Source organism: Scomber scombrus, chromosome 12 (assembly GCF_963691925.1).
Source record: "Scomber scombrus chromosome 12, fScoSco1.1, whole genome shotgun sequence".
Classification (NCBI taxonomy): Eukaryota; Metazoa; Chordata; class Actinopteri; order Scombriformes; family Scombridae; genus Scomber; species Scomber scombrus.
The window spans coordinates 13,145,301-13,161,102 of NC_084981.1; the positions used below are offsets into that span (position 1 = coordinate 13,145,301).

The 15,802-nt window shown below is 37.7% G+C and overlaps 1 protein-coding gene across 1 annotated transcript; it reads left to right on the forward strand.

The window, feature by feature from the left end:
- The first annotated feature begins 1,604 nt into the window (after positions 1–1,604).
- bmp5 (bone morphogenetic protein 5) lies at positions 1,605–9,297 on the forward strand. Its single transcript, XM_062430064.1, has 7 exons — positions 1,605–2,153; positions 4,703–4,895; positions 7,353–7,501; positions 7,755–7,952; positions 8,676–8,752; positions 8,903–9,013; positions 9,148–9,297. Exons 1-7 carry the CDS (start codon positions 1,643–1,645, stop codon positions 9,295–9,297), a joined length of 1,389 nt encoding a protein of 462 aa, XP_062286048.1. The 5' UTR covers positions 1,605–1,642.
- Positions 9,298–15,802: the final 6,505 nt, after the last annotated feature.

A 15,802-nucleotide genomic window follows, 5' to 3' on the forward strand; every position in this document is an offset into this window, starting at 1 on the left:
TGCGTGTGTGCGCTAAGTATTTTTCTTACCTCTTGGGGACCTTTTCCAGTGTAAACACCAACGTTGTCTGGACCAGTAGGCCTCATGGAGCCTGGTCCTAATTAGGCAAAACGTCATTTCTGAGGGCCTGGTAATGGGTTAGGGGTAAGGTGTGAATTGAGGTTAGGTTAAGTTTAAGGTTAGGGTTAGGCTGCCCACAATAAATGGAAGTCAATACAACGTTCTAACATGGACTGCTGCTCAAACTTTGTGTGTGTGTGTGTGTGTGTGTGTGTGTGTGTGCGCGAGCGTGCATGTGTGTGTGTGTGTGTGTGTGTGTGTGTGTGTGTGTGTGTGTGTGTAATAAAGAGAGAGAGAGAGAACAGTAAGACCTCTGATATAACAATTTAATCATTGTACACTAGATGGCGCTATGTGGTAACATCACAGCATGTCCAGGAGTTGCTTTACCTGAGGAGGAGGCTTCCTTTTTTTACATTTTGGACAGTAGCCATCCATCACATGGAAACCCTTTGACAATTTATGTTTTTAATTATCTCAGCATACATACTTCAAGATATTGTTTACTTAATGTTCCTTTGAGAATGGAGCTTCCTGCGTTAAGACTATTTGCTTTTAATTCACTTGTCTATACTCAAAGTCAGTTTATGCTCTTAAAGGAATTCAGAAAATTAAACAGATGAAAATCATTGTAGCCTATACATAAGTGTAGTGACTTTGCCATGTGGTTATCAGTCTTGGAATATTTTACAATGTATGTGAAAATGATGGTGTCAGATAGATATCTTTGTTTGTTGGTGTATTTAATGAAATCATTTCACAGCATCCTTGTGGATCGTGTTTAAGTCAATGCTGTGCAAAAACAGGATCCTTTTTGGTGCCGGTGAATGAAGTTGGAGCCCTCTCCTCCAAACACGCAGACTTCAATAACTTGAGGTGATTAAAAGGCTCTGTCATTATTCTTTCACTCGTTAAGACCGGCTCTCGGATTTCAAGTGTCTCCTTTTACACTCCTGAGCCGCCACATTCATCATGGGACCGGGCTGAAGTTTTATTGCGGCCGCTAGAGGTGGATGCAAAAACAAAAAAAGTTTGAGTGTGGGATGGACTCAGAGGGCAACTAGCCCCAATACGCTCTCAGAGGAGGAGAAAAATTGCGCGCCCAGGCATGAGTCGAGTGCTCTTCTCTGCTCTTTTTTGACACAGTTCAACACTTTGCATTGACTGGAAACTCCGGGTTATCCCTCGACGTTAATGGGCGTACCTACGTGTTTTTTTCATCACAGAGGAGTGAGGTGAGGGAAGGGGTCATAACTCCATAAATACTTGGTGGAGCAGAGACTTTGGATGGACCCTGGAGGAGTAAATACTGCTGGAGAAACCAGGACCACTCGCACACAGGAGAGGAGCGCCGACTTTACTGCAAGTTGATACCTCATTTGTAGAAGGGCTGACTGGTTTAAAAAAAAAAAAAAAAAAAAAAAAAGCCTCCTCTGTTACCACCGTGAAAGTTGTGGTGTCTCTGGCTAATATGGAGAGTCTATGAATCCGTATTGGCAGATATATATAGGCTATTATTTTAGTTTTTCTACAGAGTGCGATGTAGTTCATCTTCACACCCCAAAGTGAGCTATTTGTCAAGATGACAGCGCTTACACCTTTGAACCGTGCTGTACTTGGACTTGCGTGGAGCTGCTTGAGCTTTCTGTCCTGCGCTCATTGCGGGTTAAGTGACAACCATGTGCACTCCAGTTTTATTTACAGGAGGTTGCGCAATCACGAACGCAGGGAGATCCAACGAGAGATCCTCTCCATCCTGGGCTTGCCTCACCGTCCGAGGCCCTTCTCTCCCGGGAAGCAGGCATCCTCCGCCCCGCTGTTCATGCTCGACCTGTACAACGCCATGGCCGTGGAGGAGGAGGAAGAGGAAGAGGAGGAGAGAGCGCAGCAGCGGGGCGCAGGGAAGAGCTTCAGTGCCAAGGCTCAAGGGCACTCCAGGAAAGGTTACTACAGTCCCCAGCATGCCGGGTACTCCCATATGGCTCAGCCTTACCGTGCGGCCCCTCTGTTAGGCCACAGCCCCGCTCTCACCACAGCGCACGACACCAACTTTCTCAATGATGCCGACATGGTCATGAGTTTTGTCAATTTAGGTAAGTGGCATTAAAGCAGGCTCATTTAATCAACAGGTTTTTATAAATCGAAAATGATTAATTATGCCTAATCGAAATTAGCCTGCAGGTGCATAAATATAGTTGCAAAATCTACATTTTAAGTTTAAAAATCCCCCTTCAACTCATGTTTTCCTTAAATCTCCTTTCCCTCCACGATGAGGGAAATTAATAAGGGTTTTACCTGGATTCACGTTATCTGTAATGGAAAGCCTAATATTTTCTAAACAATGCAGAGAAAGAAATATATAATAAGACATTTTTAAGGCCTTAGTATGAATGCTTTTAAAATGTATTCTTATTTAAATCCATAATATATGCGACTGTCTGTGGACGTCAAATGTGTTGCAATCATCACGTGCAGTTCATCAATTTTGTATAATTTGACACCTGTATCTCTAAATAATTAGTTAGGTTCCTAAAAACCCTAAATTGTGCGGAGCTTTTAAATTTGTTTTAAGTAGTTTCTTCCTCTTGTTGAACTATTTTTATTGAATAATTCATTTGTCTAAATGTTAATGTCATTTCGACATCAGCCATTACCTTCTGAAGTGTTCAGCAGCTCCTGTGAAACATTTCGTATTTAACAGAATAAAGCCCAACATTTTGACCCCATCAATTTGTGCTGCTTCCCATTAAAAAGCAGCTGATGTGTATAATGATTGTGTTTGTTCAGTAGCCACGACCCTTGACCCAGCAGTTCAGAGCAACTTATCAGATGACTGTCTGACCTTCAGAAAATTGGTCTAAATGATTTCCTGTTGTTTAAGGGGAGTGATATTTCTTGAGGTTGTGTCACTATAAGAGAAAGCAGTAGCCCTGTTCTTCATACTTGTGCTATTTGTAGAATTGATTGTTCTTGATCAAAAATTAAAATACTAAGCATGTCACATGGAAAGTTACTAAAACATTGAATATAGTAATGGTAAATGAATGATAAATACCACCATAAAAGACATTACACAATGTTGGTACTGTAGTGGTTAGAGTTTCCTTTTTGAAATTATGGAGCAAAACATGTAAAAGTGAATTTGTGTGGAGTTGCCTGGAAGTATAATCCCTCACCTTGGCCTGAGCCCATCTGTTTCCACTTACCACTATACCAGGGCATGTACACTGTCAGCCTTGAAAGCTCTACTCTCGTTCTGGGGACTGTCAGTGAAGTGTTCAACGGGGCTCTGTCTTTATTACAGTACACTCAAACACAGCTACTGAACACAACTGTTTAAAGTTTAAAAAACAGCTATGAGGCATTTTGTGCAGCTCAATACGCTTACTGTGGCCATTTTAACTTTCTATATATAATAAGTCAGCTTTTAAAAATCCAAATATCTGAAAGCATAAGAGGAATAAATATGTATAACATGTAATATGTAACACAACAGTTCTGTATTAATCTTGATAACACATTTATGGAAATTTTCCTGGCAGAAGATGATCCAATTAATACATATCACATCAAGAATGCACATGGCTCACCCTAACCAACAAGTAAAGTCATTATTATTTAATCTTTAGCTATTTAAAAGTTAAATGCTCTATGCTGTCAGTAGCACCTCTGCTTCAGATTACTGCCTGTAGCTAGTATAATGGAACATGCTCAGTGGGTAAAAGTCAGACCTGACCTCTGACCTGTTTGTGCTAAGTAACTGCAGGCGCTCTCTCTCGATAAAATATCAGTGAAAATGCACTGTGTGATATCACCGCGGATGTCAGAAAGTCCACTGACCTCAGTCCCATGGCTCTTTTCTGTGGCCGAGCATAGGTGAGAGACAGTTGGCGGTCACTTTTTAGCAGCATCAAAGTTTTGTCAGTTGTTCATATTGTTGATACGGTCAGGGTCTTTGGTGCAAAATTGCTGCAATGAGGGGCTTTATTTTATCCCCAATAATATATGCAACCTCTTTTATTAATTTATATGCAGAAAAAATGATGTTCTAATTTGTTTAACTTTAGAAAAAATGAAATGTTAATCTCATGTAATTATCTCATGTTACTCCTTATATTACTAATACTTATTTTTAAAGGTTAAGGGCCATTAAAAACTCTTAGCATATTATATGAAACCTACAGGAGGTCAGTAAAAGGTCAGAAATGAGGTCAGAGTAGACTCTCACATGACGTTGAAGAATCCTGTCTGGTCTTTTCTCTCACTTGAAGAGCAGACGAAAGTGTCTTTAATTGAAATCAGCCTGTTATTCTTAACTGACAGCCCATTCATCATGGCCAGAGAATGCAGTTAGGCACACAGTAGAGGGCCTGTCTGGGAACTGCTACCTGTATTCAGTTGACTGATTTAATGAACTGGAAAGTGCTTTTGTTGGTAGTCAAAATGTTTGGATTGGACCTGGAATGTAAAAGAAGATGTGATAAATTACTCTTTTTCTGTGCGTGCATGCAGGCATGTTTTCTCTTTTGAGCAACACACGCAGTGGTTCAGGAGGTGAAGTCATATTTTGTGATTGGTGAACGTAAAAATGAAACTGCTGCCAGTAAAAATGAAATTCATCATAAAATATTTTCTTCCCCAGTGGAGAAAGATAAAGATTTTTCTCACCAGCGGAGACACTACAAGGAGTTCCGTTTTGATCTGACTCAGATCCCAGATGGAGAGGCAGTGACTGCAGCAGAGTTTCGCATCTATAAGGATCGCAGTCATGCCCGCTATGACAATATTACTCTGAAGGTTACCATATATCAAGTCATCAAGGAATACCAAAACAAGTAAGTGCCTAATCAACCAAATCCAAACTGTAAAATATATATTACTGCTATTTATTTACGATGCTGATCTTTGACATGCACGCAGTCAAGAGTCATCATCAACACCTTCCTTGTTTGCAATTGCAAATTTATGGGAAGAAAATAAATATAGTTGCTACTTCACTATAATAAAGGTAAAACTAAACAAATGTGTTGTATTTTGATCCTGCAGTAATCTTATAGTATCTACATAGTTTAAAAAGGCAACAGCCATTGTCTTGTGCTGCTGAAACTTTCCACTCGCGCAGAATGTCCTTCTATCGCCGACTCTGTTCTCCTTCATTCGCACCATGTCTGCCTTACAAATATAGTACTTGGATAAAGAGAACTCCATTAGCAAGTTGGCCACTTATGAAGCTTGGAAGGTCCATCAGTTATCACTCGTCTTGTGTTGCTTGCCAAGCTGGCCGCAGCCCAGATGAAACCATGAGGGCCCATATTAGGGGGAGAGGGGGCTCCCTTGGGTGCACCCGTGGTTACTGTTATGCCCACCACCTGCCTGTCTTAACAATATTCCGGAAGTTTAAAGCATGACATAGCTGAATACACAAGGGTGTACTCAGAAGTGGCCCCACATTTGCTTGCCAAAAATGTGTGTGGGTGATTGAAGGGGAGATATGGCCCTCCAGGGCTTTGAAAAGGTCCAAGTCAATGGACTCTGCCATCTTAAAGGGGAAGACTGCTTGACTGCTAGTTTTCACATACTTTTGTGTAAGGAGTATTTTGTTTCAGTTAGTTTTCACAAACAGTTCTTAGTAGTATGTAATTTTATGACAATCGGTGGACCAGCTGACAGTGAAAAAAAGGCATACCCATTTTTTCTGAACTTAAAAAGCCGTAATGAATGAATTCATTTACATATGAGCGCTATTAATTAGTAAACCATAATCTACATACACACCCTTTTATGTTTTTCTTAAACGTATCACACAAAATGCTATTATTAAACGTATCTACAAAATGTTTTTTAGTTGTTCATTCCAAAAAAATCTGTGCGCACCAACTAAAAGAAAAGGTTAGTCAATTCAAACCACTTTTTTAAGGTTCAGCAAATAGTGGAGTCATTGTAAAATAAGTCTCAACGCTCCCTTCTACTATGAAATTGGATTTGAGATGCTGGTGTTGAAGCCGACCTCCAGAGGCTTATGTCTCACTCCACAATATTAATATCACACAGTGTCTTGCACTGGTACTGAACTTTGTCATTGAACATAAATTGCTGATGGAGAATAGTAACATATGAATATAATTTGTAGATAGAAGATAAACTACCTCTATTCCTGGGATTTTCTCTAACTGATTTTCTGTGGAACAGTACATCCTGAAATATCAAAGATTAAGAGGTGGTATAAACATTTTTCCTCTTGGATATGGCTGTGAGAATAGTGAATTCTTACCTACACAAACTGTATTATCACAGGACAGAAGTTTAATACTGTACATTTAAAAGAGGAAGTTCAGCGGTATGTCACTCATAAGGACTAACCTCATGTGGAATTCCACATGTTTAAGTTTTATTACACCTGTAATAAACACTATTGGGGCCACATGGAAAATCTTGTTCCTCTCTGACCAGCACCATGTAACCACATAAGCTGAACAGGCGCTGCCTTATCCGATCTGCCCCTTGAAAAGAATCCAATGCAATTGTGAAGCGGGACTTTTTCAACTTTGGCTAGATTGATGCCTTATCTCAGGCTCATGTTAAAAATATACAAGAGCTGATATACTTGATTCATAACTTTTGAAATGCTTTGCCCATCAAATAGCTGAAGTCTTCGTTTTACCACAAAATCCTGCAGTTTATGAGGTGTCGCAACTTCCTAGCATTGCTGCCTTCTTTTTATTTGCAGCACAATGCATTCAAAAATTACCAAATTACCAAATCACCTGTTTTTAATATTGAAGATCTTTTTGGTTTGTGTGGTTTTCAAAGGATAAAGTACAAGTGGCACAGATAAAGAAACAAATAAAAGTTACTATCCATTAGTGATCAACAATATCTTGTTTATCTCTTCCATTCTAACTGGTTAAGACCTCTTGAATTCAAAATTGAAATGCTGTCGAAGAGCCATATGGTTTCCTTTCTGTGTCCCGTTTCGCAACATTTAGGTGCACAGACAGTTTCTATTTGTTCTACAGCTTAAAGCACCATAATGGTTTGTAATTTGTTTGTAATGTAGCAGCAAAGTGGCCACATTCATTACACTGCCCAAAAAACCTTAGTAATAATCTTGAAAACCAACTCAACCACAGAGACCAAAATTGTAATTAGTTTTCACTGAATTATGTATTTTGAATTATTACAAGACATATTTTTGTGTGCATATTGCATGTGTACAAACTGTATAAAAGCATTTCTTTTTAGCACATTTATTTAATGCAGGTGTTTTTTTCATTGTCTGCTCTTACCTTTAGAGATGCAGAGACATTCTTGCTTGACTCCAAAAAGGTCCAGGCGTCTGATGGTGGTTGGCTAGTGTTTGACATCACGGCCACCAGTAACCACTGGGTGATGAACCCACAGCAGAACTTGGGCCTTCAGCTCTGTGTGGAGACTATAGATGGCAAGTGAAGCTCAGTTTTTCTTACTAATAACTGGGCATTTGCTTTTTGGTTGTAACCTCTCCTGATTTTTTTAGGCGCTCAGAACAAACATGACTTGTATATCCGTAGACTGTAATAAGCCACACAAAAGATTAATGGCTTGAACTAGTCTTTGTATTTGTAAAGATGCCGACCTTCACACTTATCTTAAAATACAATCATAAAAATGATAAATTATCTATTCCTGTCTTCTTTATTTACTTTTTCTTGAAGGACGAAGTATCAACTTAAAATCTGCTGGAATCGTTGGGAGGAATGGGCCCCAGTCCAAGCAGCCGTTCATGGTTGCTTTCTTTAAGGCCAGTGGGGTGTTGCTTCGCTCTGTCAGGGCTGCTGGTGGAAAAAAAAAGAACCACAATCGCAATAAATCTGCTAATCAACAAGAAACATCTCGCGCACCAAAAAGTGGAGGTGAGTGTACTCTTAAGATGTAGCAAAACATTTCAGATCTTTTTGTCCCTCTAACAAACTGGCCTTTGTTTGTGTGTGTGGTCAACTACAACATTTTCTTAAGTGGATATTTAAAAAAAAAAAAAAAAAAACTAGATTTTGTTAAGTTTGTAACTTGAAAACAAAGATCTGTTTCATCATTCAGTTCTGATCTGCATGTCAATTGTATTACATGGGGAAAACCTTCCTGCAAATATATTAGCAGTGATTGAAGGATAGTGACTGTGAGATACAATGGATAAGCGGGTCTGTCATATTCAGTAATGTGTTAATCATAATCATGAATTATTTCAAGGAATAATTGATGATTCAGCAAAGGCTTGCTGGTTGCAGGTTAATTTGCCTGTAATAAAGATTTATGGTCCTCAAAGTGACTCACCCCAATGTGGGAAACTTACTACAACTACAACTACAGCTCAACATCTTTACATCTTTTTATTTATTTATTTATTTTTACCATTTATGTTATTTAATAGTAGAAGACACCTTTAATTTATAGTTAAATATTGTGTTTATCAACAGTACTCGCACAAACAGCATAAAAAAAGAAGAAAAAAACATACTGCATGTATGTACTGCAAATGTTCTCAAGTTCTTTATTACTTTTCAGCAGCAAGCAAACAGTCTGATATGAACAAGAATTATGTTCTACTTTCATAATGAGAACACCCTTTTCCTTTTCAGATTATAACACAAGTGAACAGAAGCAAGCCTGTAAGAAGCATGAACTTTATGTCAGCTTTCGCGATTTGGGTTGGCAGGTAAGACATAAATGATGTCCTACTGAACAAAACATTGATAGAAAGAGCACAATGAATGATATATTTTTAATCAGACTGGTCTGTGACACTTAGAAAACTCATCACCAAGCACTATAAATAAAGGCAATACATTGTCCTCTTTTGGTCAAGGATTGGATCATTGCACCTGAGGGCTATGCTGCTTTTTACTGTGACGGTGAATGCTCGTTTCCACTCAATGCGCACATGAACGCAACAAATCATGCAATTGTGCAAACCCTGGTAAGTACTCGCTGTGTACTGTGTACTGCAATAAAATCATGTTATAAGCTACCATAATGTTCAGAGTGGTTATAATTCATTTGAAACTAGACTTTTGTGCCTCTTTTAAACCAACTTTATGCTCTCATTTATAGGTCCATTTAATGTTTCCTGAAAATGTGCCAAAGCCATGCTGTGCCCCAACCAAGCTGAACGCAATATCAGTACTTTACTTCGATGACAGCTCAAACGTCATCCTCAAGAAATATAGAAATATGGTAGTTCGGTCTTGTGGCTGCCATTAGTGGCGGGGCTAACTTTAATTTATGCTATCTGGTAAAGGAATCGCTGGAAAACACATCTGCTGCAGGTGTGATGTGATGTACAGTATTATGTATATAAAGCTTTATTACCTAATTTATTTTATTTTGTTTTTTAATAGCACTGAATATTGTGATATTTAAATGATTAGGAAAAATGTTGGTTTTACTTTACGTCAGTTATTACTTAACTTTTGTGTCCGTTGGCATATACTCCCTCTTAGTTACGTCTGTATAACTTTTATGAGTAAACTATTCACTGGAGTCATCATGATACATAAGATTGCTTCCCCCTCTGCTTGTTTTTCCCTTTCCAATACACTATAAAATGTGCTATAAATGTTTACTGAACTGTGTTGCATTATATTGGGAACTCAGTGTATTTTTCTCCTCAGTGCTAATTTTGTGATTATTTCTTCGTCATGGACCAACAATTATAAATGACTGATGTACAGGAAGAAGTATATTCCAGTTTCACTTATTAATTGAAAAAGAAAAATGTAGATGTCAAAGTGATGCCATTAAGACTAGCATCACAACTTTTAACAGGATATATTCTAAATCAAGTTGGATCACTGGGAGGAAAGAAATGTGAGTGTTGTTTAATATAAACCAAACTGCACAAAGCTATTTTCAAGCTGTCACTATCTTTCAGCTCTTATACTGTTTCACCTTTTCCATGACAGCTTTTTTACTTTAGTTAGGGGATTATGTCAGTGTGGAATTAAGCTCTTTCAACGTTGAGTGTTCACATATGAATGCTTTGCAAATTATGTCATTTCTACACAATGTTTATGCAAATCTCTCCCATAAACACTATTTCTCATTCCTATGTGGACTTTCTTGTTGCTGCAAACATCTCTCTCCACATTAGTTCTAGTTTACGTTTGGGGAAAGTATATCTTAATGTAGAGTGTTGTGTATTTTAATAAATGTACCACTTGAAAACTCTTATCTTTTGCTTTGCCTTTACTTGACCTTAAAGTTTTTCTTGCTCCATTCATCACCCTAAACTATATGTAGAAATGCATTTAATCTTGGGAGCTTTTTCCCCCTCCCACAGCTGCAAGTCCTCAAACCTTTCAAATTCAAGTTGTCCTTTTGTATTTGTTTTTGGAGAACTACGGATGTTTTACACACTGTTGCTGGACTACCGTCTCAGATTTATAAATGTTTGACAAGTATGATATAAACTAGGGGTCCACCCATGGAGACTGTTGACATGGTCTTGGGGAGTGGTAGTGCTAGTGGTACAATGCATGCAGTAAAGCAGTGCTGTGACCTCCAAAGTCAACCCAAAAGGGTGATTATCATGAGGCTGCCAGTAGAAAAAAGGTATATCATTTTTAAAAAAGTAATCCCTTACAGATTATGTGGGAACAATAACATACATCACATTGATTTATGTGATATATACTGTATGGCGAACCTTTGCTCACTTGCATTTTGTAAAATCATATTTTGGAAGCTGTCATCTGCTCCGAGCTCAGAATTCACCTTTGGAAACAAAGTGGAGACCATAAACTAAACCGAGCTGTTGTTGCATTCCCGTCATGATAAGCAGAACTTCCAGAAAAGTGCAAGGGAACTATTTCCAGAGGAGTACTATGGTTACGCAGGGATTTTCAATGGTCTTGGAAATGTAGGGATTAGGTTAAGGATTAATATTTATTTACACAACTGTGTTGACCTTCACTGAACACAGGATATGTACTGTTGCACTTTTTCTCCTCCCACTCTCCCACTTTTATAACATTTTTTTCTCTGACATGGCAGAACATTGAGTGACTGTATTTCACTTAATTAAAAGCAGTGGCTGGCCTGCCCAGATGTTATGTGGGCTCCATCTAAAAGGAGTGTTGACATTCAGTGAATAGAAGAGGCCACCTGCTAACTTAACTCTTGGCTTGAGGGGTGATTTGCATTCCTGCGGCCTGTTGCCTGGCATGATTACTCCTAGCACTTCACAATCCCATCTACTGTTTAATATCATGGATTCTTTCCAATTCAGCTACATTTCTTCCTTTTTCTGTAACGCAGGAGCTGCTATGAATGAGCTCCTATTTAAGTTCTCCAAAACTACGCAGCCCTCTCGACAGCAACCTCCTGACCACATGAAAGGAAAAGGTAACAATTGCCATACTCAGGGCAGATTAATATAGTGGCCCCTTTTCCTCTGAGACCCCCGCGGTCAAAAGCAGCCTGCAGTGAGTCAGAGGTGCCTTGACATTTATCAGATCAGTGGTCACTTCCAGTTGCCACTTCTGAAACATGTTGGAAAAAGGTCACAACCCACTGCAGTTTACTGTTCATGAAGGTTTTTTTTGTTTTAATTAATCATACATCATGCTGTAAGGTTTATAGGATATGTCACAACATACTGTTGGGTTTACATAAACACAGTTACATAATGTCAAGATGGGTTTCCAGGTGCTGATATTAAGTTTTCTTCTACCACAAACATGTTTATTCCCTTAGCCTGATTGAGAAAACAGACATGTCCACATGAGAGGCCACTAAGAATATGCTCTTTTGTTCAGCAAATGTGATATATTTAGTGGAGGGAGATCATCTTGAAGCTCTTAGCAGGCCAGGACTGGCTGTCTGTCAAAAATTGAAAATGCTTTATGATTCTGGTCATTATTTATCTAATCTAAACCATCACCAGCAGGAAATACTTCATTGACAAATGTTGCAAAACAAAAAATATAACGCTGATGTAACAACTCACTGATTCAGAGAGATATGCACACCACTCAGAGACGGCCTCTAACAATACAAATATCACTGATTCAATTACAGAAGCTGCAAACTGCTGTATGTGAATGCATCTTTTGTTGCCTATTATTGATAAAAGCTCAGACTTAGCCATCCATATTCAACTCTACAATCTACAAATAAACTAAGATAATTAGAAACAGTTTCTAAGTATGTGAAAAGATATATCTTTTAAAAGATTTAGAAACATGGAAAGGAAAAAGTATTGTTTCCTTATTTTGTATGGGCAACCAAAAATAATAACCTCACTTCATATTATTAACAGACTTTGTATTTTTCTATGTCAATCGCTCCTAAACCTCTAAAAAACTCTACAACCTTGTTGGACATGGTTACTTTAATGATTTATTTAAGGGTATTAACTTGTTTGTTTCCAGGATTTGGTGTATAGTTAAATGGTGTATTTAAAGTATTTTGAGTAGTTATCCATTTTGTAAACAAGTGCTCTGACTGAGAACAGAATTTGTGTGCTAATATTTAAATCAAACGTGGTCTGTAGTGCATGAAAGAAAAGTTAGATTTAACACAAACACATCCATGAACTGTGAAACTAAACATTTGTTCAAGTTCTTAGTGGAGTTTAATAAGCCAGGTAGGCTTCACTTTGATTATTACTGGTACAGTCACCTCTAATACAGGCAGTGCCGAACTTGATGCTTATTTTTATCATATTTTGGTCAACCCAATAAAACTGGAAAGCATAATGTTTTCGTTCATATGGTTAAGTAATTCCTGGTTTTATCGATTTACGCTCTGTTAACCAGAGGTCTTTTTCTTTCTGTGGCTCAAAGTTTATTTTCAAAGTGTCACCTTGCAGTCCATCCACAAGGCAAGTGAAATTGTATCTAATAAAAATGTTGTGCAGTTTACCTAATTCATCTCCACACATATGGTTCTCCTTATTTGTGTTCTGTGGGTGGGCTATGACTTCCATACAGCTCAATCAGTCCCTCTTGAAAAGGGAGACCATATGGGTCACATTTTTACATGTTGTTTGGTATGACAAGGCTGCAGCAGGACTAGCGAGGAATGTGTCCTCGCTGAGGGCAACGCAGAAACACAGTTATGTTTGCTTGTTATTCACATATGCACATTAGCTTCCCGAGAAAAGAGGGTTACGAGTTCTCAGAGTTACAACAGACTGTTTGTGAGCTCAACTGTCACTTCCCATTACTATTAAAGGCGGCACCTGTGCATGAAACTGTCTGAGCAGTCTTGTTTTAAGCACATTTAATAAATATACTAGAAACATGAACTTAAATCTGTTTACTTTGCACAACTCTATAAAATAAATTTACACACGGTTGTTTTTATTTTGATCGGGCTTTCCATTCGATTTTTTAAATTATTGTGTCCAGCATTCGTGAAACATATTTTCCATTTGAATCCCAAAAAACATTTTAACATTCTTTTGCGGTTTTGTCTCAGTAGCTATAAAAGCTTCTGACGCGATATGCTAACAATGTCTGTTCTCTTCTTTTTGTCCAGGTCCCATGTTGTTATTCTCTAGTTAAAGAGGTTACTTATGTCCTCCTGTTGCCCATCCATTGTACAATTTATGTCAAAGAACACATAAAATAAAAAAGGGGTTTAAAGGAAAATGCAAACCAGAGCAGATGTGCAGGATATTAACCTGTTTCTTAGGCCAAGGATGTCTCTATCCTTTATTAATCATTCTGATTTACTATATCGCCTAGCTTTCAAACTAACGTTTAATATGCTGCCAAAACAGGGTACAGCAGAATTGCTTATCTGGGCACAATTATGAACTAAAGAAAGAAAGAAACAATTCAAGCAAGAAAGAAAAAACAAAATTCACTCTGTAAAGTTAAATCTCTTCTATGAAAACCTGCTGGTCTGTTGACTCTCAAATGAAAACACTCTCAAAAAAACCTTTTTGTCCAAGTTTTTAAATTCAAGGTATTGACATGCTCTGAGTTAATCATCATCACAGTGGTAGCCAAGACAATTAAAGGTATCTAGTTGTGTTTATACTGTAGATTGGAGGTAATTTGCAGAACAGCAAGTACAAGTGTATCATAGCAACCTCTCTGCATTTGATTACAGAAAAGACAATAGCAGACAAAAGCATCTTTTACTATTTTTTTTCAAGAACGTCTTGATTCAATAGCTCTTGGATGGGTATTTGAAAACTTCTTATGAAGTTCAAGAGTTTAAATATTAAAACCAATCATTCTTTGATTCCCAGGGTCTGAAACTGGGTAAATGTCACACAAAAAGTACTCATAAATTGCTTATGATTAAGAACGCATATGCAAACCATTATTCTGGTTTATCTGAAGGTCGTTTTTTCAGTTCTTGACTTCAGGTTTTTTTTCTCATTTGCACAGTACACAGGACTAAGATCAGGTAAAAGGTGACTGAAGGATGGCACACACACACTGTCCTATATAGCAGGAGGTTGTGTGTCTGATGATGACAGCCATACAGACTTTCATACTTCAGTGTAGGATCATGCTGTTATCTTCAGTCAAGTATTTTCTTAGTGTTTTCTACGTTCTAGATTATTTATTTCATTATTACTTTATTATTATTAATATTGTTGTCAGTATTTTATCATCATCATCATTCTGATTTCTCATCTCCTTTGTTGTGTTTGTTTATTCCTTTGTGTTTCCTGTAGAACACTTTTGTTGAATATTTTTTGGTACCAACTGAAATGTTTCCATAGCTCAGATTCTTTCTTATTTGTTTTGACGCTTTTTTGATGCTTTTTAGACGCTTCCTGATTTGAATAACAAGTTTGCCAATTTTATACTGTTTTATTTAAGCAAATTTCATGCACAGTAGCTTGTGTTGAAACAGCTCTGTACACTTGAGAACACTTTGGTTAAATGAAAAACAGGGTTTTATTGTAAATATGTATTTAAAAAAGTGTAAAAAATAAATAAATCTGTTTTTATACTATAAAAAATAATACTGAACCCTGGTAGTTTCATGATCAAAATTTATTACCAGGCTTGTTTGTCTGTCCTGTCATCTTCTCACACCACCATAAAAAATAATGAACTAAATGTGCTATTATGCCTATTTAGAAAGGAAACAGAGACGTCAACAGCCACCATTTAACCCAATTCAAGTGTATTTTGACTGTTGTAAATTTTACTGTGAAATTCAATTCCTCTCACCGAGGATATGGATATAATTAAGGACATAGCTGGCTGCTTAGAAACATCTGCCTGAAATGTATCCGTACAAAACATGTGTTGAATAGTGCCTTTTTAAAAACAAATTAAGATTGATTGAAATTTTTAGCATGTCAGTATCTATTGTATTGTTATGCTGCAGCCAATTCACTAACAGGAGATAATTTACATGTTTTTGATCACTCTTCGTATCAAATACGGTGCTGTTCTCAATTCTGAACAAACACGGTGCACACCTTATGCTGCATGTGCGGAGCAGGAGGAATTGTATTTTATAAATCAACACTCAGCAGTCCTGTATATGATCATGTGTGGACACAAACCCAACACAGGTCAGTGGCTTTTGTGACTAAAAGCCATGGGGCGCTCTTCAGTGTGATTACTGTGAGGATAATCTGTAACACACATGCTGTCTCTAAGGGGAGCTGTGGAAAGTTGGCTCAGAGCAGCCAGCCTTCCTGAAAGAACTGTAAGGTAGGCTGCTATTTTTATGAAGGCTTTACATTTTAGTCATAAAAGTGTTTGTGGTCATTTTTTTCTTTTGG